This window comes from Neolamprologus brichardi, chromosome 5 (genome assembly GCF_056152115.1).
Source record: "Neolamprologus brichardi isolate AB-2024 chromosome 5, ASM5615211v1, whole genome shotgun sequence".
NCBI classification, from domain to species: domain Eukaryota; kingdom Metazoa; phylum Chordata; class Actinopteri; order Cichliformes; family Cichlidae; genus Neolamprologus; species Neolamprologus brichardi.
Window position 1 is genome coordinate 7947394 of NC_142108.1, and position 26337 is coordinate 7973730.

Here is a 26337-nt window from a genome sequence, read left to right on the forward strand (position 1 = left end):
AATGGCTGTGCTTGCAATTTAACAAGGGTCGAAGTTTTATCATGTTAAATTCCATCTTTGCTGTTTGCGTACGTGTGGGAGCTTGTGTTTTTGTGGTAGTGCCTGCTCAGTTTTTCATCACGGCATTCATCCATACTAATTTGTTTCGCAACCTCTCATATTAAGTTTCTCAAGCTTTTATGTTTGGGTCTGTGTGTGTTGTATAAAATTCAACTTGCTGCCTCACACAGTCATACAATGCTATGTAAGGTAATGGCCAAAATTGTGATTTTTCTTTTTCTGTTTTTGTACTTGTGGTACAAATTTTCACAGATGCATTGTAAGCACAGTGTTAAGCACACATACATATGTGTGTGAACCTACATCTGTCCTCTACCTTCCCTGTTCTACTTTCCTTTCACACACCAAATTGTCCAACACGTATAGTGTGTATTTCCACCCCCAGCTTTATATTTTATTCAGTGTCCTCTCTAGCTACAGCAGCAGCTTTCTGATAGTGCCTCCAGGTTGGTTGTCAGCCAGTGAGGTGCCACTCTTACTGCTGCCTTTGGGCTCAAGCGCCTGGGGCGCTGCTTTCAGTGGCCCTGGTTAAGATGCTGGCAAAGATAAACTGAATAGGGGGAAGAGAATATATATTTTCATGACAGTATCTAGAATATATTGCTTGGTAGGGGATGAAATGGAGAGTCAGAAAACTTGGACCGAAAAGTTTGAAGGGTGAAATGTAATTTTTCTGCACTTACATAGCTTATTTTACACATACCTGAATTTTAAGGCCATGTTTTTCTTGTTCACTCATTAACAAACACATTAAAACACAAATGGCAGCGTTCACCTGCCATCAGGAACAACTTGGGGTTCACTCTGTTGCTAGCTCTGCCATTAGTTTACATTCCACACTACCATCTAAATTACAGCACAGTGGAATGGATAGTCTAATCAAACCGTCAGACAGTCTTAAAGGCTTGTGTGCTCTCAATTCAGACAGCATTTGTCCATTGATAGTACATGCACTCACCAACCATTCACATATTCAGGTTTTCTTTGTCATGCAAATACTGAAAGGTGATTTAAGTGAGTTTCAATGTGGCATGGTTGTGAGTGCCACATTAGTTAATGGGCTGGTCCGCGTATTTCAGGAACTGCTGAACTACTGGGATTTTTCCGCACAACCATCTCTTGGATTTCATAGAGAATGATCTTTAAAAGAAGAAATATCCAGTGAGCAGCATTTCTCTGGAGAAAAATGACTTGTTCATGTCAGCAGTCAGAGGAGTAGGGATGGGTACCGGTATTTGGTACCATTATGGCACCGGTTCTGACATAAACGGTAGTAACCAGACCGAAAAGCAGCGCACATTTTGGTGCTTTATTTCTGTGCTTTTTTTCCCCCTGAGATGTCATACAGTTTGGATTCTAGCCAATCATTTCACGTTTCCAAGGATAGTAGGCGGGCCCAGGTACGTACGTTCTTTTAGACCAGAGCTACAGATTAAAAATGCCCAAGGCGAAGTGGTCAAAAGTCTGGCTGTACTCCACAGCAAAAGATGCAAACTCAGCAGCCTGCAACAAGTGCTTTAAGGTGATACTGTGCAAAGGAGGTAAGTCCCCGAATCTGATGAAACACCTGGCGACGCATAGCGTTTTTTTTTTTTTTTAAAGCCGAGAAATGCACCGTATTTGATAGCTTGCTGCAAGAGCTCACACCGAGCACATCTACTGCGGGTGTGGTGCCTGTTATCAGACCCGGAGTTAGCAACATCCTCCAAGAACCCGAAGATTAGAGTCCTGGCCCCTAGCCCTGCCAGTGTAGCAGAAATTATGACGGATGATGATGATGATGGCAGCAGCAGCCGTTCTTCTCTGCGTGAGTAGCTTAATGTTGTTCGTGTGTAATTTACGTTGAGTAAGCTAACCATGTTATTAAATTAATGCATGTAAGGTGAACTAGCACCGTAACACCGTCGTAGTTACATGCGACTGTCTTCTTGTTTGATGGCAGATACTCCCTTCACCCTGGCCAAAAAGGCTAAAATGACCAAAGAAAAAGAGGGAAACAGCTAAACATGAGAGGTTTTTGGACAAAGTTTTTGGTTTTTTCCATTGATTAAGCACTGCTTCCAGCCAAGAGTGATGCCATAAATCCCCTAGAGCTGCAGAAAAGGCTAACATTGTTAACTTTTTACAAAAAAACAGCTAAACATGAGAGGTTTTTGGACAAAGTGTGTGTTCTCCATACTTTAAGTACCGGTTCGAGCATCGTTTAAGCACCGGCACCGTTTCAAAAGTACCGGTTTGGTACTGGTATCGGATAAAACCTAAACGATACCCATCCCTACAAAGGATAATGACCAAAGTGCTTCGAGCTGACAGGAAGGAAACAAAGAATCACTCGTTAGAACCATGGTATGCAGAAGACCATCTCTGAAAGAAAAACATTATAGAACCTTGAAGAAGATGGGCTACAGCAGCAGAAGACCACACCGGGTGGAACTTTTGTCAGCTAAGAACATGAAGATGACCTGCACTGACTTATTAAAGTTAGAGAGAAGATTGGAAAAACATTGCTTGGCTTGATTCTTGATGTCTGCTGCAGCATTTGGCAGTGGCAGTAGCTCAGGAGGTAGAGCAGGTCATCTACTGATTTGAAGGTTGGTGGTTTGATGCCAAACATCCTTGGGCAAGATACTAACCCCAAGTTGCCCTCTGATGCATCCATCTGAGTATGAATGTGTGCCAATGTTAGTTAGAGAGCACTTAAAGCAGGGGTGGGCAACTCCAGGCCTCAAGGGTTGATGCCCTGCAGGTTTTAGATCTCACCCTGGGTCAACACACCTGAATCAAGTGATTAGTTCATTACCAGGTCTCTGGAGAACTTCAAGACATGTTGAGCAGGTAATTTAGCCATTTAAATCAGCTGTGTTGGATCAGGGACGCATCTAAAACCTGCAGGACACCGGCCCTTGAGGCCTGGAGTTCTCCCACCCCTGACTTAACGCATAGAAGAAAATGCTGGTGTGAGTAGGTTAATGTGACATGTTGTATAAAGCGCTTTGAGCGCTCCAGGAGAATAGAAAAGCGCTATATAAGAATCAGTCCATTTACAAATTACATTTGGATTGTGGTCATATGGCATAAACAACTTCCATCCTGCCATCATCAGTTAAAGTGCTAATAGTGGAGAAATGGGTTTGGGAAATTATCTTGGTGCACTCTTAGTATCAGTTTAGCATTGTGGCCTCCACAGTCACCAGTTCTCAATTTCATGTAGTTTTATTGATCTTATTTCTTATCATATCATAAACAAATCGCATGAGCAGTCACAAAATTATGAGCTGAAAATTAGTAGGAACACATTCAAATTACAGCTCCCGCAGCTGACTGGGACCTTTTTTATGTTACTAATGCATTTCCAGTGTCCCTGACAACAAATATGTTAACCCAAGTTTTTGCAGTAATTTCAAGTCAGCTTGGTTAACCAATCCCTTGCTTCCCATAGTCCCTCAGAGCAGCTTTGCCCTAATATCTCTATTCATGCACTGGGCTTTGGTTGGTCCTTATCTGTGTGTGTCTTGCACTTTTTATGCCCTTTGACTACTGCTGGCTCGCTAATAAAGCATGCAAGTGAGCATCCACATATGGTTCATTTCTTCAGACACACACTGACTGACTTTGTCTGGGCCATTTTAGGTCATACATAAATGTGTTAGAAAGTAAAAAAGACAGAGATTAATAGTCTTTAGTTGAGATTTGTGGTGCTGATATACAAGCCGAGGCTGTGCCAAGCTTTGTGTCTGAGGGTGTGATGGGAAGGCAGGGAATGGAGCCAGCCTAGGATGAAGATCTATTTCATGGTTTTCCACTGTAGAGGACACGTGGTATGGCTCTCTACAAAAGATATGGATGTTTGGGGTATCTGAGCTGATCAGAGTGACTCACATGGATTTCGGTATTGAGGCGATGTCCTGCTGTGAACCCCTGGTGTACACACAATTGAATGGACTCATCAAACATTGAAGCACGGGCACAGATGAATGACATTCACGGAGTAGGCTTGCTTTCTATGAACACACAAACATTCACATCAACTAGTACACTCCTCTGCTCTCCTCTCTTAACCATGAAGTGGTTAAATTGGCAGTTCAGTCACAGCAATGTTATACAGGAAAAAAACTCTCATTCCTCTCATGGACTGTGGAGTGGTCCAGCTCTGGTAAGGTGGGCACAGACTGATTTGTTCTATTGCTGCTGAGGACAAACAGAATTTATCCTTCTCTATCAAAGCATTAAAAACATGTATCTGGAGCAGACTTTTAATTCGCTTTAACTTGAATGACACTCTTAGGGGAGAATTTGCATTGCGTCAGATGGGTGATTCACTACCAGGTAATTGCTCATAGAAAGTAGGGTTTGATTTCTTTAGTGTTGTACTGGGTGAGTCCTGCAGGGAGCTTTTGTGATGGCTGGTCCACTGGGACACTGAAAACGTTACCACACTAACTGCTGCTGTCGGTCCAAAACCAGTGACCCACATCCACTATTCACATTCACAAGCTACTAATTTTTGTATTTTGTGTGTTTACAGGTTACAGTTTACATATACAAATTACACTTTTCCATCTAAGTATTTCTTAATCTAAACTTAATATGTAAATACTTTAAATGAAAGTTAGAGTTTGTACCATATTGCCTGATAATGTCTGATTTGGAACAGATTGTTTTCTTTAGGTAGATTTTTATCACCATAACCCAGAATTTTTAATATGCAAGTAGGAAATCAGTCCTGTCACTTTGAAGACTGCATCGTCTCAGATGCTGTGCCTGGAGCGACCCCCTGCTTGGGCTTACAGCAACCTGATGCTCGTATTCCCACAGGGATCACTTTGAGCTTCCACCTTCCACATCTGTTCTTTTTGTTCCTTGAGCTCCTGGTACTTCTCGACGTTCTCATGCTCCTTCTTGGGATTACCACATCTATCACAGCTAACGTTTTTTTGCTTGTCAGCCACCACCATGTCACCGTGGAACTGCTTAAAGTAGAATTCCTGCAGGATCTTAGCTCTGCTGTTCTCAAGCAGTTTTGCTTGTATGTTCCATGTGGATTTTGGTCCGTCTTGCCTATATTGGACAGAGATCTTTTTGTACACTATCCTTGCTACAGTGGGGCAAAAAAGTATTTAGTCAGCCACCGATTGTGCAAGTTCCCCCACTTAAAATGATGACAGAGGTCAGTAATTTGCACCAGAGGTACACTTCAACTGTGAGAGACAGAATGTGAAAAAAAAATCCATGAATTCACATGGTAGGATTTGTAAAGAATTTATTCATAAATCAGGGTGGAAAATAAGTATTTGGTCACCTCAAACAAGGAAAATCCCTGGCTCTCACAGACCTGTAACGTCTTCTGTAAGAAGCTTTTCTGTCCCCCACTCGTTACCTGTATGAATGGCACCTGTTTGACCTCATCATCTGTATAAAAGACACCTGTCCACAGCCTCAACCAGTCAGACTCCAAACTCCGCCATGGCCAAGACCAAAGAGCTTTCGAAGGACACCAGGAAAAGAATTGTAGACCTGCACCAGACTGGGAAGAGTGAATCTACAATAGGCAAGCAGCTTGGTGTGAAAAAATCAACTGTGGGAGCAATCATCAGAAAATGGAAGACATACAAGACCACTGATAATCTCCCTCGATCTGGGGCTCCACGCAAGATCTCATCCCGTGGGGTCAAAATGATCATGAGAACGGTGAGCAAAGATCCCAGAACCACACGGGGGGACCTGGTGAATGACCTGCAGAGAGCTGGGACCAAAGTAACAAAGGTCACCATCAGTAACACACTACAACGGCAGGGAATCAAATCCCGCAGTGCCAGACGTGTTCCGCTGCTGAAGCCAGTGCATGTCCAGGCCCGTCTGAAGTTTGCCAGAGAGCACATGGATGATACAGCAGAGGATTGGGAGAATGTCATGTGGTCAGATGGAACCAAAGTAGAACTTTTTGGTATAAACTCAACTCGTCGTGTTTGGAGGAAGAAGAATACTGAGTTGCATCCCAAGAACACCATACCTACTGTGAAGCATGGGGGTGGAAACATCATGCTATGGGGCTGTTTTTCTGCCAAGGGGACAGGACGACTGATCCGTGTTAAGGACAGAATGAATGGGGCCAAGTATCGTGAGATTTTGAGCCAAAACCTCCTTCCATCAGTGAGAACTTTGAAGATGAAACGAGGCTGGGTCTTCCAACATGACAATGATCCAAAACACACCGCCCGGGCAACAAAGGAGTGGCTCCGTAAGAAGCATTTGAAAGTCCTGGAGTGGCCTAGCCAGTCTCCAGACCTCAACCCCATAGAAAATCTGTGGCGGGAGTTGAAAGTCCGTGTTGCTCGGCGACAGCCCCAAAACATCACTGCTCTTGAGAAGATCTGCATGGAGGAATGGGCCAAAATACCAGCTACTGTGTGTGCAAACCTGGTAAAGACCTATAGTAAACGTTTGACCTCTGTTATTGCCAACAAAGGTTATGTTACAAAGTATTGAGTTGTATTTTTGTTATTGACCAAATACTTATTTTCCACCCTGATTTACGAATAAATTCTTTACAAATCCTACCATGTGAATTCATGGATTTTTTTTTCACATTCTGTCTCTCACAGTTGAAGTGTACCTCTGGTGCAAATTACTGACCTCTGTCATCATTTTAAGTGGGGGAACTTGCACAATCGGTGGCTGACTAAATACTTTTTTGCCCCACTGTATATAACCGATCAGCTGCAGACCAGTTTTAGTTCATATCTCCTTGAGTTTATTCAGATAAAGTGCATAACACGATCTTGTTACAATGGAATGTTCTCCTGGGAAACCTTGTGCCCTGGCATTCATGTGGATGTTAGTTTGACACATACTGCTTACCTAAGCATTGTGCAGACAAAGCACAGCACACTATAGCAATGACACTTTCCATAGGGACCCCAAGTAGGACAGCGTGGCCTGCCACAGAGTATCACAGGCTCACAATTGTGTACAAAGCCCAAGGTGTTGACCCAGCTTTCAAACTCATCAGAGCCACCTTTAATCCAAAATTTACAGTGCAGGCCAGAGATGATTCCTATCTAGGAGCCACAACCCAGCAGTTCACTGGACCTAAAAGATCTTTGGGCAACATCCTATGCCAGAAACAGCGCACCCCAGATATCGTGTGTCCATGCCAAACAGGGCAAAGTCGCTTTAGTGAAATTAAAACCTAACTAGAAGGACCGGTGCCGTCTTAAAAGCAAGTAATCATACTTAATATAAACACCATTGCTATTTTTTGTTCTGCATACTGCACTTTATAAAGACAGTTTAAAGAAATAACTTTTTAGTGCATTTTTGAAAGCGCTGTTTCTTATCTGCTACGGCCTAAAACTTTCATAGGCTGAGATTTTTCACAAATGCTTTGTTGGAGATGTCACAGTAACTGCAGTAATGAATATAGATTTTGTGTTTGCCTTCGAAGCAGATTTGCACGGCCATGCACACAAATATACAAACACACATACCTGTGCCCTGCTACTGCCAAAGAGAATATGATTATGCAGTCCACTTTGTGTGTCGCCACCCGCCTGACAGATGCATCTGCAGAGCAAATCTTGATGGATTTTCAGTCTGAATTCTAAATCAAAACCACATTTTCCCTCTCTTTTCTTGGTACGAGAGCCCTTCATGTCTGCCATTTCCTCTGCCTCCCACAGAACTCATTCATTGACAGAGCAGTGATGGGAAAAAACATCGGTCTGGATTCTTATCTTAACCGCATGTTGAGCCTGTGTGATGAATGGGGGCAACATATACTTGTGTATATGTACAGCTTATATCAGATGGCAAAGTGTTCTCTTTTAGCATTGTCATCTTCCTGACTTTCCTTTCAGAAATTGTGCTGCAGTCATATTCTCTGCATCCTTCCTTTTTTTCCCCCTTTCTTGTTTTCAGTTTTATACTTTAATCTTTTCGTACTCCTCGCTCACCTCAGTCTCCCTCTGCTGCTCTCTTCCTCTCTTTGTGCTTAGCACAGCCTCACTGCCAGAATGACAATTAACAGAGGAAGGAAATATTTTAATTTATTTTTTTTTCCCCACTGCTATGAATATTCAGTGTAAACAGTTTTTATGCATGGCTGTCAAATCTCATGTGTGCTTATTAAAAGGATGGTTGGTTTGATATGTTGGCTTACTGAATAATAGCAAGCTACCTTGACATTAGCCAACCCTTTGATGAGGCAGGTTTATGTGTGTGTTTATGCAGTTTTGCAAATTTGGTTATTCTTGTATATTTTGTGATGTTGCTGGATAGGAGAGGGAATGAGAGCTCTATGGGATGTTCCCAGCTCACAGACACATTTACATTGGTTTCCACTTTTTTTTTCCCTCTGAAGTTGAGGTACTTTAAAAGCACTCAGATTGTCAGATGACATAGACGTCAATCTCAGAATAAAAAACGTGTGTGTGGGTGTGTGTGTGTGTGTGGGAGGGGGAGGGGGTTATTCTATATATAGTGGTTTCTGTTCATAGAAGTGAAAGAGGCTCTTTTGTTAGTCAGGATCTATTGTACTCAAGGGAAAGAAGCTCATATTGTTTTTTGTACGTATTGTATCAATAAAACTAGCTTCCATACATTTTGTTGAACTTTGAAGTGAACAAAAAACCCAATATAAATAACAGCTAAATAACAACCTAATTACAGCTGCATACAATAGTTACAGGCGCTGTAAAAGCCAAAAATTCTGTCACATGTGGAAATTTGCAAAAGTCTTAAGCCACCCCTCATTTTTAAAAAGTATTTTGTTGGGAAGATATTTTTGTTTAATTGTTCTTTGGGAATCACCTTGTTGGTGCTGGTACTGTTTTTATGCTTGTCAAACTCTGCTGTTTTTGGCTCTTTTTTTTTCTAGATTCATTGCAAATGGGAACAAAATGGGAACAAATTAGTTTTTGTGATAGGCTGCTAGTATCAAAATGCCTAAAGCTACCATTTGTAATTGGTTCCCTCCTTGGTTGTGAGTTATATGTAGGTGCAACATTGGTTAGTCTCTCAAGTTAAGTACCTTTTTTAATTTTATGCTGATAAATCAGTGTTGATGGCTTAACAAACAGAGAAAAGCATCTCTCTGAAATAGTCAGATACAAGAACTGGACTGATAATTAGTGAAAAAGGTTCTCTCTTTCTCTTATATTTTATATAACCACACTATGGACGGACAAGCGCCGGTTTTTATGTGTTGTGGTTAGCAACAACGACGGTAAAACCATCGCGTGTCCGCTTGTTTATTTTCCATATAAACCTTTCACAATAAAGCTCAAGATCCTGTTGAGACTTTTCAAAAGAAACTGAATCACGTGAAAGATGCAGAGTATTTACAGATAAAAAGCAAAAAAGAGCCGTCAGGCGCTAAAAAATAAACCTTGGACTCAAACGTTAGAACAGGCTTTTCCCCGCAGCACGCTGTGTAATAAATACTCACAAAGAAAACGGCGGCCGTTACAACTTATGTCTAAAAATGTATCGTTTCATGCATCGGTTAAAACACTCGACTCCAGCTACATGACACCCAGCTGGAAACACTTCACGCAAGTCGAGCTGCCCGAGATTCACAGAATTTACAGAAAATGTTACATTTTTGTGATTTATTTCGTTATTAGGATGACAGATGTCTTATATCGGGATATGAGATTTTGGTCATATCGCACAACCCTACAGTATTATATATAAAATACTATATTTTCATCACATGCATGACAACATGATCATAATTCGGTCCTGGGGGGGGAAGTGTCCCGCTGTATTTCCAGTTCACTCCTTACTTGAATGATCTTTAAACCTTACAGCTTTCATCAGACTGTCATGCTCTAACCAAACCTTAACCGCCACATCTCCGTATCTCAAGTTTCCATACGCAGCATAACCTCATCAAAGCTCAACCTATATTTACGGTATGTTGAACTAACATGTTCTGTACTCTTCATATGAAATATGCTTAGTGTAGTGAATTCAGAAACTGTGCTTCTATCAGATGCAGTAAATGAATTAAATGTAGGTTATATGCTCGTTTAGATGATTGGTGTTTGTATGTGTAATGTTGCTCCAGCAGCCAGTTTCTGATATAATCACTGCAACCATCCTAGTTTTGTGTGACTGGTTTTGAACTGTCTTTTTTTTGTATCAGATATGCGTTTGATTTTTAGTACATGCTCCATCCGTTCAACATCGGAAGAAAAACAGCATGAATGAGCATTTTGTTTTTCATCCATTTTTCGTGGAATCTGGATTTTCAGGGTCGACTGAGTACTTTGTGAGTGCTTAGGTGATTTCCTGCACAGCAAGTTTAGCATTTTCTTTTTCAAGTTTTCGTCAACAAAATTGGAACAAAAAATAAACCAGTTCTTTCCATTTCTGAACTACTTGGCTCCTGTAATTGTTACTTGCAGGTGTATTATTTATATTTGTCTTTCTTCATAATTCAGCAATTGTGGAAATTCAACAAGAGTATATTTGACAGAGGTAAAGCACCGCTTTAGGCAAAGCACCACTTTTGTGTAGATGCCAAAATATATGTGGGAAAGGCTTGATATTTCAGTAGATGCTGAAACAGTTACTGCTGACATTTTGATTCACTATTTGTTTAACAATCAAAGAATTTGTTCTTAAAGTGAGGCCACTTACTGTAGAAGGTTTTATGTGGTCAGACGTGTTGATACATCACAATAGTTCATTAGTCTTAACTAAACTGCCAGTCTTACAAGGTATGACATAACACACACATACACTTTTGCTGGTGATGCGAATGGTTCCACTTCCTCTGGCAGGGTGCAGAGAAACATTTACACCTCCGACTGAGCCTGGCGCTGCTGTATGAGATCATCTAGAGGGTACCATATGCCTCTACACCAACCCCACACACGGCCTAGCCAGTGCCATCTGTCATGAAAATGCACTTTTCCACCATGGGCATCACCACAAGTCGTTTTGAAGAGTTCCTTATCCAACCATGACGCACCTCACCTGAGTCCTCCCTCACGCAGCCTCACACAGGGATATGGCAGCCTCGCTTCTGTCAGTCTGCCCCAGGGCAGCTGTGGCTACAACCGTAGCTTGCTTCCACCAGTGTGTGAATGTGAGAGTGAATGAATAGTGGAATTGTAAAGCGCTTTGGGTGCCTTGAAAAGCGCTATATAAATCCAATCCATTATTATTATTATTATTAGCTTTATTTCTTAATGAACATGGGACATCGTTGCATTGGATTAATACAAAAGAGTGAGCAGGAGGCATTCTTAAAATTCCCTATTTGTTTTTTTTCCTAATGAATAATGCAAGTAAAAATGTGTGCTGGTTAAATCTTAGTGAAAAATAATTTAACAGCAATTATTGTATGTGTAAAATTTCAGTTACTGTTCAATTATAAAGTGCCAGAACTGCATAAAGTCATTGGGGCTAAACTGACTGGCTAGAACTTTGTTGTGAAGGTCAAGATTTCTCATTCAGCTGATCACACCTTCATAGCTGATAAATTGTATGACTCGTCAGACTTGGTGGTAACACTCGGCAGCCGTGTGCTGTTCACACTGAGGATCTAAAAATGAAGCAAACAGATCAGGCTCAGGTGGTTTCTATTTTTTTCCAAACCTTCACACCTTCCTGACATTTCACCAGGCTTAATGCTCCGCTATGGTACTTTGTAGTGTAATTGGGGATATGACTAATTACTTGATTCAATGGTTAAACTAGGTAGCTTTTGGCTAGAAATACTAGTCTGTCAAACTAATGCCATTACACAGCTTTTTTTTTTTCTTTTCCAATGAGGCAGTAAATGCTACATTATAGCAGACTCCACTGATGAAAGTCGGTATTTTTGTTTGCAAAAGTCAGAAAATGGAGCACCGACTTTTCTAAGTGTTAAAAATTACTGCTTTAGTCAGCAAAGCCTGGCGGGTTGGAAATGAGGTCTTTCTTTTTCAGTATGTTATTTACTTAAGTAGCAGTGTTTCTTGCACTAATAGGTACATTTAACAGTCATCAGAGGGAAACCCAACCTGCCACCTTGTCTCAGAAATGAACATCTGCTGTAAATGGCACTATATGAAGCAATATTTGTAAGCAAGGTCTGGATGAGTCAAAATTGAGTACTTTGGCCATGATCACCAAAGGTGTGATTAGAGTAAATATGGTTTACAATTTTATGAAAAGAAAAGCTTGAAGAAATAAAGTGAAAAATTCTTGACTTTAAGCCTCTAAGGCAGCTACTGTAGTGGCAGAGGAAACATTGCACGGACAGAGGGAAGACGGCATTTGTTTAAAGAGCAGTAAATACTGGATGCAAATGTCATGCAGTCAGAGGATGAAGTAACGGCCTGAATGGAGAATTATCCGGAGAAGTTATGAGTGGAAACATTTTGGATTCAGCACCAGAGATCGAAAGGGTGTGGATGGAGGAAAGACAGTTTGCTCTTTTGTATAAAGGCAACTGTCTTGCATCGACACAACCACAATAATATATCCAACACTGCATCTTAGCTTGCCATTGAATTGAATTAGTGGAAATTACACTAAATGAAATGAATTCTGCATCTTAAGTAGTTTAAAATTAGGTTACATGAGATGCATTCAAATGAAGTGAAATACATTTCATGATCTTTTCTTTAATTCAAACTTGAATGAAAAATGAATGCGAGTGCCAATCCAACTGTGTTTTTTTCCTTGCTTTTTTGGATTTCAACCAGAGAAATGAATAGAAATCTGCTCATATTGCTGACTTCCTGAAAGCTTGTGCTTGGCAGCTACTACACCTGACCTGCATCAAACAGAATGTGAACTAACAGATTTTATATGCATAAATATACATTAAGCAAAAATGGTGAAAATTGAATTGATGAACAAACTGCTATGCATGTAATTGAATCTAACCCACTGTACAAACATGAGCTTTGATTGACTTGGTATCATATATGTATTGTAGGACTTGACAATCAGAAATATGTTGAAACCTTGTCGTGGGCACATTAGCGTTACTCATGCTTCAGTTCACTTGAGCTCTTTTATGCCTTTGTGTCCCAAAACTTGTGCAGTTATAGAGCTATTATCTGAATAATACTCAGCCTAAATTGCATGTTTTATTAAGGCTATTCCATGATTCATTGAGCAGTGAATTTGTAAGAAGCAACGCAGTGATATTTTCTCTCTGTTGCTTTCCCTTTTTGTGTGTGTGTGTGTGTTCTCTCCAGTTCAGATCCAATTTTTGCCTACCTTGATTTGGATAGCAGTGTTGTGTAAGACCTGGGTCTTTTGTCATCAAATTCTATTATACTCAGCTCTGTGTGTGATAACTCTCCCGTTCTATCAATGACAAATGTTGGGACATATCTTGCACTTCAGTAGAAGGTTGAAAACGGGGGAAAAAGGGTACTGTACACATCGCATGCACATGGGGCCCTTCTTCCTTTTCAGCGAGGGACAGACAAATATTTTACTGTCAAACATGGTTAAAACACGGAAAATGGCCAGACCTCTCCTCGCTGTGCACATCCTCCCTTCTCATTCACACTGTCCCCACTGGAGCTGCTTCATGCACTTCAACATTTCAAGCGCCTTTTAAGACCACTTTCATCTTCCCCCTTCAGAAAAGGAGGCAGAGTCTCTGGTGAAAAGCGCTGACAGTAGCAGTTAGCGTTGAGTAGTGTTGGCTCAACCACAGCTCTTTTTCTTCTGTCTTTGTCTGAAGTATTGAGAGATGAGACGACCCTCTCAGAAGTTGGTCTGTGTGACCGTGTAGACCAGCTGGAGCCCTCGTTGCGTCCTCTCCTCGTTGGTCTGCTGGACAGAGGACACCGAAGCAGCTGCTCATCTATCAAGCCACTTGATGTTACAACGGGTTCTCGCACTTCATGAGAATATGCAGCCTGAGCCTCTGAATTTCGCACTTGTGTCGCTGCCATCTTTGTGCTCTTGCTGCCAGCAGTTTCCATCAGAGTCTTTGTCATTTCCACCTCTACTGTCTCCAGTGTAAACATTATGTGGTGAGTGGAGCTGTGCTGAGATTGGGTCTGTTTGGCATCAACCATTCAGATGGGTGAGCTTGTGAATCACTGTGCGGAGAACAAACACACAGGGGAAGATGTATTTGCTAGCTCACATCTCATTTTTGACATACAAGCCTATATATGAAAGAGCTGTTTAAGTGGTTCATGTTTGGAGTCTGTGGCTTCCATTTTTTTTGAACACACCACTATCTTTTGGGTATTCTATGTTTGCTGACCAACAGTGCATAATTAGTAGTACTCAGTCTTTGTGTTGACTGCACAGTGCAGTGTATAGTTTGCAGTAAAAACATGATTGGAGAATCCATCAGGTCATTGGCTGCAGCTGCTAAGAGACTGATGTGAAATATTTGTGCCCAAATTATAAGAAACTGACAAATTTGTCTGTTAGCTGTAATTTGGCATGCCTCAGCCTTTTCTCCAATTTCCCTTAAGAATGACTTCTTGATTGCCATCCTACAACTGAGACCATTTCTGATGAGGGTTAAGGGCAAGTCTTTCAGATACAATTCATCCTTTGTCTTCCACTTGTCCAGTTTCCTCAATATTTTTTAAGAACGCACTGCACACCATGCTGAGATGTGCCACATGTTTGGGTGATAGCACTTTGGAAATCACCGTGCTGTTCCAAAAATATTTTATGCCTGTCAGACTGTTATCTTTGGCAGTTTTCCTAGATTCAAATAATAAAATGAGAACAAATTGTGTTTTGGCAAGAGGCTTAAGTGCCTAAAGATACAATTTAAAATGGGTTCTTCGCTAAATTGTCTGTTATGTGTAGAGACAATACTGGTTCATCTCATTTAGAACTTCTAAATGGGATGAGTTACATAGCTCTTAAATTGTGATTGTGAAGTCAAAACATTGGAGTTTCTTATGTATTGAAACCACACAGTGCGCTGTTGCCTTCTTCTTCTTTAGTCACTCTTTTCAGCCTCGTAATGTCTTTGCTTCTTTTTGTTGTCTCTCCTTATTTCTTTCTAAATAGAGAACTCACAGAGCTATCCAGTTATATGTTATATATTATATACGTGTGAAAATGTCTTGTTTCTTTTCTTCTACAATACGTGTTGACTTTATTCATATTTAAGTTGTGAGTGTATTATAGTATGAGAGTGTTTTGAGACGTACAGTGCAAATAAAGCAATTTTTTTTTTTTACTGTACATTTGTTTATTTTTCTTTCCCATATGAGTTTTAATTTTTATTCATCCCTTACTTCAGGCTGTTGTTGCTCACTCCTACTCGCAGCTCCCCCTATTTTTAGTATTTCCTAAACACCCCCTCAAAATGTGCCCAGACCTTCTGTAAAATCATCATAGATGGTACTCATTTGCCAGTTTAATCACATCGGAGGGGATAAGTAAACAAAAGCAGGTTGTTAGCCGGAGCCAACTGCAGATATCTGCGTGTCACCGTCTCACTCACTGCAGGGCTCCTGCTGATGGACTGAACAGCTCTCGCCCCTCCATAGTGCTGCTCTGTCACACAGGAAGACAGATGTTAGCCTGCAGTTTTTCACTACCTGCCAAGATAACATGCATAGCACACAATGAAGAGAGAAAGTGGGGGTGGGGAGGAGTGCAGGAGGGGGGCGGGTGTGAAACAAAAGGTTATTAACACAGACACAGCGACCCGCCGACTTGGAGACAAAGCAGAAAACCACCCGTAGGCAGCATGATAGCTGTGAAGACACGTGCGCATAAAAACGTCGAGAATTTTCAAGCACAATATGAGCGTTCCTAAATAAACCAGCAGATGCACATTATACTGCCCTCTCCAAGGACCTGTTGTTATCCATTACATTAGCTGGCTCTTAGGTCTTGCGTTGGTTTTAAAAAGGGGAAAAAAAGCAATGCATCTGAAATTGTCTTAACAGCTGTAAATAGGCTTTGCAGGGTAAAGCAGCCTGTCTCTCAAAGAGCTGATTTCCGTAAGCAGCTTAGTGTTTCCACCTCCTCATTACGCACCACAACCTTTTCATGTTGTGGGTGAGATGTGGAATTATTTTTCACACGTCTTCTCTATCGTATTAGGATGATACTAATGTGCCAGTAGAAGTGAGCATGCCGCCTATTGTTTGTTGTCAGGGCACATCGGGTAAACACGGGGCACCTGGTCGTGCCGGAGTTGAAAATAGTTCGAGCAGATACAGAAATTGTGGAGTAAAATGTGCAAACTCAGCTGTGCTTCGTTGTAGTGAGCTCCAGCCATTAGGTACGTTTCATTAGTCATCAGTGGAATTGGCATTGCGTTCCTCCTGCCCACTAATGCAGCAGCAGATGTCTGTAGATTTTAGAGTTTTTCTCTGCAGTTGTTAATGCTGAAGTGAAGAAATTGTATCAATCAATAAAAGGGCCTCTCAGCTAGTTAAACTTTTTTATTTTTAATTCTTTTTTACTCTTTTTCTTTTTTTTTCTGGCGATCTTGTCTTTAACCAGTTGATTTTTTTTTTTAGTTAACTGTTTCCCGATGAGCCTCGATACAAGTAAATGTCTTCACACTGGTTTTCGCTCCGAGACGAATGATTCGCCTTGCAGATATCTCCATGGTCATTTAGCACCCATTGCTCCACAACACCATTATCATTATGATCACCCTTCTGCTTGCATGGCAATTAAAAAAAAAAGAAAAAAGAAAAAGGGGAAAAAAAGACAGAGAGGAGACCAGGGGCATCTCAAGTTGTCATTAGAGGTGCTGTCCTGTGTCTGAAATTCAGGTGGACTTGTCCTCTAATGAGGACTCAGCTGTCATGCAAGCCGTGACTGGAGGAGTGTCACAAAGAGGTGCCATTGTTGGTCAGGGAAACTGATATTCTTTTTCCACTGAGTAGCACCGAGATGCATCATTAGATGCAGAGACACATGGACACTGGGCTTAACCAGACAAGACAGTGACATGATAATTATTTATTTAGTTGTAGCAAACAAAGAGGATAAATGTTGCAGTCTTTGGCTATTTTGGTGTTCAAATCTGTTTGTTAGAGTCTTGTTAGGCCCATATATCTGGTTGAACTGACGCGCCAGTAGCAAGAGGGCTTTTGCCAAGCGCGCTTATGATTTATAAATGTTGGTTGACTTTTCAACCTGAACTGAACAGGCAACATATTTTGCTTGAAGAATTTTAAGACCATTATATGTCAAGGTAGATGCAAAACAGAGAGATTTTATTTTCCTGTCTCTCCTTTTGGTTCACTTGCCATCGCTGCATGAATAGAAAACCATTTAATGTCTGACCTTTTCACAGTCTGGTAGAATTGGGGAAAAAAAGGTAAAAGTTTAGAGAAAGCGGAACTTTTTCCAAGATAATGTCAGCTTTATCTGCTGCGCTTACAGCCCCATCTTCTAAAAATCTGTATTCCTTTGTTGAAAAACAATGATTTTACTGTATTCGATTAGAAATTTGATGGCACAAAGAAAAATTGTCGAATACTGAAACTGGGAAATTTCATTGTTATTTAACGTGTTTAAAGTGTTAGCCCTGTAAGAGACAGGCTGTCCCAGGTGTATCCCAGCCCTGAATGGGATAAGCAGGGATGGATGGATGCATGCCGAAATCTTTTGCCGTTAACAAGTTATTTATGAGCACAGCTTAAAAAAACCAAAGAAAGTTTGATGATTTGTCTCTGTGTTGTTGTTTTTTAATTAAATGTAGGCTTTAAATGACTCGCAAATGATTTCCTTTTGTTTTGATTTACATTTTACATCGCATTCCAGCATTTCTGGAAATGGGAGTCGTAAATGAAATCATTATACAAGCAGTCATTAAACATGACCTGCTCTGTGCACTTGCCCTAATGGTGCCTAAGTGTAATTAAAATAAAATGTGTTGATAAGGCCATTACACTAAGCATTTTACAGAACTAAGCGCTGGCCCTAAATTTGCCTTTTAATACACATGAAAGGTAAAAACCCGGCGCACATATTCACTTTTGTGCTTAAACAATTAGTAAAGCTTATTAGATGGTTTCTTTGTTTCGGATCATTAGTTTCCTGCGTTGCCTATGGCGCTGTAGTAGATTATGAGTCCATTTTCACAATATTACTGATACATAGTTGTGACACAGCCAAAAATCACTGCGGCAAAGTGACTCATAAACTGGAGTCGACAGTCACTAGCTTTCTTGACATCAATATGCAGCTGACAGCATAATTGAAGTTATTTAAAGGTACACTATGTGCTTCTAGATGGAAGCAAATGGAGGTGCAGATTGTTTCGTTTTTTTCTCCTACTTATCGTAAAATAGCTCTATACTGGGAAAGTATAATTGTGCCTACGCTACTTGTTTTAATGATCCTGTAGACTGACATTTCCGGCCTCTTTTGTTTTTTTTCTTCTTCTAAAGAACAGATTCCACCTGTTCGACAGCAATCAGCACTGTCTGGCATCATAATCGAGCACAGATGTTGAGGGTTTGACTGCTTTTTATTTATTTATTTTTTTTATTTACTGTCTTTCCTCTGGTGTTGGTATTTATCCATAGGAAGGCTGAGACTCAGACTGGCTGTGTTTGATTGTAGCTGTTCGTGGCTTGTGTTTGTTTTCTCCTTACTCCCAACAGTTTGATTAGTCTTCCCCATTTAGCCGCCGCATTACTTTCATTACAGCACACGAGTGTCGGGGAGGGCCACCCTGATCTTTTTCTCTCTCCTTGCAGATGGTAGCCTCATCTTACTCTCTCCGGATTGGCGCATAGCCCGCATCTGTCCCTTACCAGGCAGCATTCCCCCTCATGGCGCAGCCTCGAAGGCTTAATTAAATATCAGACCAAAGCTAACTGTGCTGTTGGCCGCTCATGAGCTACATGCAGAGGGGGGAGGGTGGGGGAAGAGAATAGCCTTTCAAAGTGCACAGAAAGAACGGGGTGAAAGAGACACAGACTGCAGAAGTAACGTCCTCTTTGCCAGCTGCCGTCACTGGCAAGCAGACTGGGAGTTGATTTGCTCTCATTACTGGGAAATAAGTAAAGCCCGAGGATGATGACCGCATTACCCAAATTGCATACGATGAGATCGGAGATGTTGTGCATTGTTAATCTCCTTCCGTGTGTCCCCAAGAAATGGAAAATAAATGAAGATGAAAATCGAGCTCCATTTCTTCACAGAGGGCCATGCATGATACAAATGGAAGCAGTTAGCTGATTATGAAACACTGTCTCCCTCCGACTAAGAAGAGGATTCTCGTTCAGCTGATAAGCAAACTAATATCAGTCTGAGGAGGTATTTTTTAATTATTGTGGCTGGATAACAGAAAGAGATTATTCACTTAGCCAGTACTGTAAAGAAAACGTACAACAAAGCAACCTAATCAGAACATAGAAAATGTTCCTGTGATAAAACGCCCACCTGTGTCACCTTTCAGATGTTTAGAGCTAAATATTGCATTTTTTCCCACTGTGTGAACATCTTGAGCTGTGACTCATCAGCAGCGCTTGCTGGTGTCTTTATTGATTAACTTCAGACACGTGCCCTTGTTTCCACTTTTTCTTTACAGTTTGACATAAGAAAACTTTGACTTGTTTCAGATTTTCTTTTACATTTTATCACTCCTTTTCCATCCTGTCCTCACACTGCTCTCATTATGGACCAACCTTTTTCTCTCAGTGTTAGAAGCCATCTCTTGTCTGCTATACTACCAGCTAATGGTCACACTGCTCTTTTACTCTGATCTTTAAGGACATTGTTATAATTTCCATGCATTTCAACTGAGATTGATGTTTCAGTGTTAAACAGCATTATTTGTAAGATCTGCATTGTGTGTGTGTGTGTGTGTGTGTGTGTGTGTGTGTGTGTGTGTGTGTGTGTGAGGGAGAGAGAGACCGAGAGAGATGGGAAGAGGCAAGTGTGACCTTTTTAATCATGCTGTCTTTGTGATTGGTAATACTCACAGTTTATCACATTATATCTGCTTCTTCTGTTTTTCCTCTAAAGTTTTCTCTTATTATCAGCACATTACAGCTTCTGTGGCTATTCTTAAATGCTGAAATTGCTTGTATATCTTATTGTGTGCAGATTGGCTTCACTTACTAGTGCAGCAAGAATGAACACCTGCCTTGTTCTCACACCATTACCTTCCTTAACACGTCGCATACCCTTTTCTTCTTCTTCTTCTATATATTTTAGTGTACTTGCTGTGACGTCTTATCTTAGTTCTTTACCTTTCTTCACACCTCAATGATGCAACCTCCCTGTTGGGCCACATCCTTGTTCTTTAACTTGCTTCTTTTTTCTATATATTATTTCTTCTTTTTAAAGCAAAAGTCATTTCCTCTGTGCTGTCCCTCTCCGCTGCACATGCCCGCAGGACATGCTTTCTCATCTTGCTTTGAACTCTTTTTAATTTTGTGCAGTAGCAGTTTTTTATTAACATATTTATTCATTTATAACTGCTCTCAAAGCCTTTTGCATACGAGCTCACCTTTCATTCTCTCTCCATCTCTTCATGCTTTCGCTTCCCCTCTCCCCTCAGCCTTTAACTCTCCTCACAGGACGGGCCTCACTAATGCAGTGTTAGTTTAATCCCTGTCACCCTGTCCAAGCCTGTATTCCCTGGGTCCTCCCCCCCCCCCACCCCCCACCCCTTTTTTTTGTTCTCCTTTTTTTTTTAAACTACAGCAACAGTGAACATGGAAAACATTTTTAGCCCCTCCAGCTTCACCAGGTCCTCGATCTATTCCACCCTTCCCTTAGACGTTAAGAGTTGGTCAAGGTGTCTTCTTAGCCACGTTTCTACGCCCCCTTCACCCACTTCCCAACGTGCTGGCAGCCACCTGTCAAAGGTTGAACTCTCCCCACCTAGATAATGAAAACCTAACTGTAGACAATCTTTCATCAAGTGTCCTCTGATCCATTTGAATAGTGCGGGATTGTGGGTAAGATGCGGAAGAGAGAGCTCAGAGACCTCCTCCTGATGCGACTGCTTGGAAGGTGGCAGTGACAGCGAAGGGGATGCTGGGTGGTTAAGTAATTAGGGCAAGGTCATGTTTCCAAACTTCCAAGACTTCCAATGCTTCACCAAGTTTTTATTTTCCTTCTTCCTTATGTGGATCTTTTAATTATTAAATTTATTATAATGGCAATCACCCCAGAAATGGTAATCTTCTGTCAGTGTGTCCAACACTTTAGCTTATATGTCTTTTGAAATTCAATCACCTGAAATTTGTAGACATTTCTGTTCTTCAGAAGCTCTCCTGTACTTTAGCATAGCCACCAGAACTTTGACTTCTTTGGGAAAGTAGTTCTACTAATACTCTGATAACTGATCACAAAATGATCATCACAGTTATTTTGATCAGTACTGAGATCGCAGTTAGTGGCTCTACATTGTGTAGTGCTTTATACTTCCACCCAACAGCTGAAGCTCCCTGGTTTAAATCCCAGCAGGAGACACAAATTCCAGCGAGGTTTTATCAGGAAGGGCGTCTAATGTTAAATAAATAAATATCTGCCAAATCAAACGTGAAGCTACCAGCTGTGGCGACCCCTTTTTGAATACAAGAGCAGCTGAAAGGAGCTTTATTGACATTATGATTAAGCATGGAGCTTAGTGACAAAAATGCTTTGTAAGTATACCACTGCTTTTTCATCCAGGTTGTGTTCCTGCTAATGTCCCTTCATATTGTTCGTGTTTACCATTTTCAGCAGCTGAGACAGATGTTTGTTTGTTTTTTTCACATTAGTTTAGTATTTCTTTGACCTTTCAGCTAACACCAGCATCAGGTCAGAGGTTTTTATTTTCCTTTGCTTTTTATTTATTTAAAAAATGCATTTAAGAGATCCAGTTTACCTCAGTGAGTGAACAGGTGATCATATGCCAGCAGCTCAGGTTCAAGCTGACCTGTGTCTCCTTCTCTCTCCTCTGTCTCCCCACTTTTCTGTCTGTTTTCACTGCTTTACTATCAAATAAAAGTTAAAATGCCCCCAAAAAACTTTAAAAGATGCATTTTGCAAGTTAAACCACCTGTACTTTTTCTTTTAAAAAAACATTAATTAGACTTAAGTGTCCATTGATAAAACTGGTATGTTCTTTACTGGACTATAAACAGATGAATGTCTCATTGGAAGCCCTTAGATCTGGAATGCACTATAATTGGTGTTTAAGGAAGTCTTATCTGAAATGTATATGAAAGGATGTTGTCCATGAGTCCTGTTGGGTTGGTGGGAAGGTTAAGACATGTCACTGTCTGAGCCAAGTAGAATAACATTAGGTTACAAAAGATATTTATTTTGCACCATCCAGCTGTCTGTAGACTTAATAGAGTTAACTTTGTGATGCATTACAACAGGACCTTAGTATAAACTAAAGTCAAAGTCTTGCAGATGATCACTCTGCTAAGGAATGTTAGCCAGCCTTCTGTTTTCTTCCTCCCTCCTTCCTTCCTTCAATCATATGGACAAATAATTGACAGGCTCAAGGGTGCGTTCAAGGGCATGAGCTTATATCTTAAGTGCTCCGTCTGACTTTCTCTTCTCCTCCTTTTGTCTCGTTCCCTCTCTCTCTACCTCTCTCTGTCTGTCTCACTCTGTTGTTCAGATGCCAAAGAGATCGTGCTGAAAGCTCAGATTCTGGCCGGGGGCAGAGGCAAGGGTGTGTTCGACAGCGGCCTTAAAGGTGGAGTGCACTTAACGAAGGAGTAAGTATGCCCCTACGTGCATTTCACACTGTGAGTTACTGTAGGAAATAGATTGATGTTATTTTCTCCAACAACAGCGGCTTTTACAGCGAGGAGGCTCAAAGAGCTTTCTGAAGATGCTCCCTAGGCACAAAGACACAGTCAGGATTACTCGGGCTGCAAATAAACATTTTTCTTTCTTCCACTGTCTCGTTTTCGAACAACTACCCTCAATTAAATGTTGAAAAAGGGGCTTTAAGGTCGACTGAAGCATTACCCACCCCATTTTCAGTTTCCCCGCTCGGGTTTATTGGGTTTTGTGCCACTATTTTGTTCCTGCTCAGAGTTGCGAAGTGTGATGGATGTATTTCTTCAATGAGGGCTCACTCTGAAATCTTATGCATTTTTCAAAAGGCTAAACAAATCTTAAAAGAGCTTTACTTTGCTCAGGAACTGCATTTCCCTCCACCAAGTTTCCCCCGTATAAAATACATAAATAAATAAAAAAAAAAATGCTGTCTTCTTAGTAAAGGTAGCTACAACTTGCTGCCACCGCAAAGGCAGAAAGGTGATTTATGACAATTGTCCCAAGCATGTATCATCATCACCCTACTTCGGGGTTCGGAAAGGCCGGAAACTTTTTCAAAGTGAGATACAGTGAAGTTCATCGTCCCCAGACAGTGACATGAGTGCACAGTTCACCTTCCTCTCATCTATCAAAGGATGAGTACAACCCCGAGCTTCATTTGTATTCACTTGCAAAAGCAGAGCAGGCTAACAGAAGCAGCCTCAGCATGCGTGCTGCTTTTAAATGGAGAGAAAATGCGGAGTTTGATTCACAGCAATGTGCACGTGTACCCAAAAGCTGTCCTTCATCAGAATATTTTGGACTAATACCGAGAAAGTGCTGAGACATATTTCTTTTCAACCGAACAAAGTTATTGAGAGGGGAAGAAATGCGCTTTCAGCTGTAGACCCCTCCTGCTTTTTCCACCTTTATTTTAGAAGTCTTTCTTTTTATTTTTTGGCTTCATGATACAGATTTATTTCAAAGAAGTGATATTGTTTGACCTACAACCTCTGTCCTTTAGCCCTGCTGTCGTTGGTGAGCTGGCCAATAAGATGCTGGGGTTCAACCTGACTACTAAGCAGACACCAAAAGAGGGAGTGAAAGTGAAAACGGTGAGCCACTGCAGAGACAGAGGGAAGGAAAAGATCTCTACCCTCACTATATTTTCTTCCTTTTTTTGACCTCATTTCAAGTCATTTTGAGTCCAGTAATTAATTTCTGTCATATTAATATCAGTTTTGTTGTTGTTGTTTTGTGCTCAGTTTTAATAGTAGCTAGCCCCTGATGTTTACTGTTGGGTTGCACTAGCTGGTGTTATGGCTCATTGCATAAATTGAACAGAGCCCGCTGTGAATTTAAAGTGTCTGGTAAACAACTGTTTCTGTGCGCCACTAACAAGCAGGAATACTATTTTCTCTGCTCGCATGCTGCATGTCGTACCCCCTGAAAACAGACGTTTTCCAGGTGACGAAGCCGTCTCAGTCTGTGGCTTGTTTGTGTGTCCTGCTGCCTTCCTCTTTGTCTCTCCTCATCTCTGTTTCTGTTTCCCCTGTAAAGTTTACGTTGAATCAAATGAGCATCACACATCATTTCTATTGACGACGGCTACAGAAAATTCAACAAGCTCAGAGTCAACTCGCTGTCTGAGGCAGAAGGCAAAGGCGGATAAAAGACACAAACATATGGCCAAAACCTGGATTAGATCTGAGTGAGAAGAGAAGTGAAAACCAATTGGACATCTACAATCATTGTCTTACCAAGAAAATCTCACACAGCACAGAAATCTGACGTGGCAAAGAGGCGCCTAACGGCTCGAGTACAATAACGGTGTAGTCAGAACCCGGCGTTTCCGATGACAGCCAGAGCTCAGCTGTCAACCTGCCAATGGGAGCACACACCAACGCTCAACCCGTCCTACAACACAGATAAGGGGCAGCACTCGTGTATCTGTGTGGATTTTCACTCTCATAGCTCTGAATGAGAGATGAGGAAACGAGGCGGGACAGATGAGCGAGGCAGAGAAAGATAGAAATAGACTGTGGAAAAAAGAATATGTTTAGTTTGAGAGAAGAAACTGGTGTGAGTCAAACGACAGGCAACTTAAAAGGTTGTTTGAGTGAGTGGGGAAAACAACTTTCGGACAAGAAGATGGGAGCGCTGTCTGTTAACACGGAGCGCAGAAAAGCCGATCCATCCTCATTCACTGGGCGATAAGGTGGAAGCAGAACATAAGGGCTGTGCATGTTCAAACAAACACCCCTCCCACCAAACCTGCACCCCATTAACCACCACAGAACTGATAGTTTCCTGTCAAGTCATTTTTTCCTTTCCTTTTCAAATGGGCTTCTTGCTTGCTTCCTCCTGCCTCTCTTTCTGAATGAACACACAATTCCTCTCTATTTGCCTTTGTTTCTTTTATTTATAACATAACAGATGACATTTCCTCAGAGCTGCTGCACGTAGATAGTGCCAATCTCTGCACTCTGCTTATGTTCTTGTGTTTTACAGCTAGTTGTAAATGTGTTACTTTTAAAAGATAAAGTTAAACGTAAAACATTTTCGGAGTTTTTGTAAATACTGGTTGGAATAAATGGGAACACAAATGACTTTTTTCCCTTTTTTTCCCCCTTAATAATAATGTTTTCTTAGTGATGTCAGATCAGTAACATAGCTACCTTCTTCTATCCAGCCCCTCTGTTTTTGCTTTGCAATGTGCAGGTGATGGTTGCTGAGGCCCTGGATATTACCAGGGAGACATATTTTGCCATCCTAATGGACCGCTCCTTCAATGGTCCTGTCATGGTAGGAAGCCCCCAGGGAGGTATGGATATCGAGGAGGTGGCCGCCAACACCCCAGAACTCATCTTTAAGGTATAAAATTTCTGCTTTTCAGTCATTTCTAAGTTGTCAGTGATTACCAGCTACAAGAATAAGAAAGAGGGGGGAAAAAAACTTGAGAGCTGCCCAAAATTTAACTTCCTTGAATTAGACATCTTACCATGATGCTTGTTCTTTACTGGCACAGTGGAGCTCTTTATAATCCCCTCACCATCTTACTTTAAAACTGATAAAGGTTTTTTTTGAGGGGGGGTGTTGAAATCATACCGAGTTTCCAGATGGAAGCTGAGATCTGTTCGCACACACACAGCAGAAGCTGAACATGGCGCACGCATACAGGAACACACTGGAGTTTAACATGTGCAAACACACACAGCCTTCGATGTTTTCTTTTGCCATTAATGAGATTTTATTTACAGCTTCTCGACAGCACGGCCTCATCGTCGTTAACAGATGTAACCTTGAAGCGTTTACAGATGGCTACCTCCAAAAGGTTATATACGTGTGTCTTATTTTGCTAATGTGCGTTGTGAAACATCAAGCTGAGACAATTACGTTACATTAACTTCACCAAAGACTTTCTATAAATGAGAAATGAGTGGGTTTTACTATCAAACAAAATGATTAAAATAGTTATTGTCCAGCCCTGTTTGGTGCTACAGACTGTCTGTACAGATGGATGAGATGTCACCAATAGGTGAAGCAGTAATGATGTTGTAACTAGGAGACGGGCAGTGAAGATTA

The 26337-nt window shown here is 41.2% G+C and overlaps 1 protein-coding gene across 1 annotated transcript in view; it reads left to right on the top strand.

Annotated features, from left to right (window-relative positions):
* Positions 1-26337, top strand: part of suclg2 (succinate-CoA ligase GDP-forming subunit beta) — a 101284-nt gene that overhangs the window by 18013 nt on the left and 56934 nt on the right. Inside the window, exons 3-5 of the mRNA XM_006784614.3 lie at positions 22607-22706; positions 23777-23867; positions 25474-25626. Coding sequence (XP_006784677.1) covers positions 22607-22706; positions 23777-23867; positions 25474-25626 — 344 coding nt within the window. The remainder of the gene's footprint in view (positions 1-22606; positions 22707-23776; positions 23868-25473; positions 25627-26337) is intronic.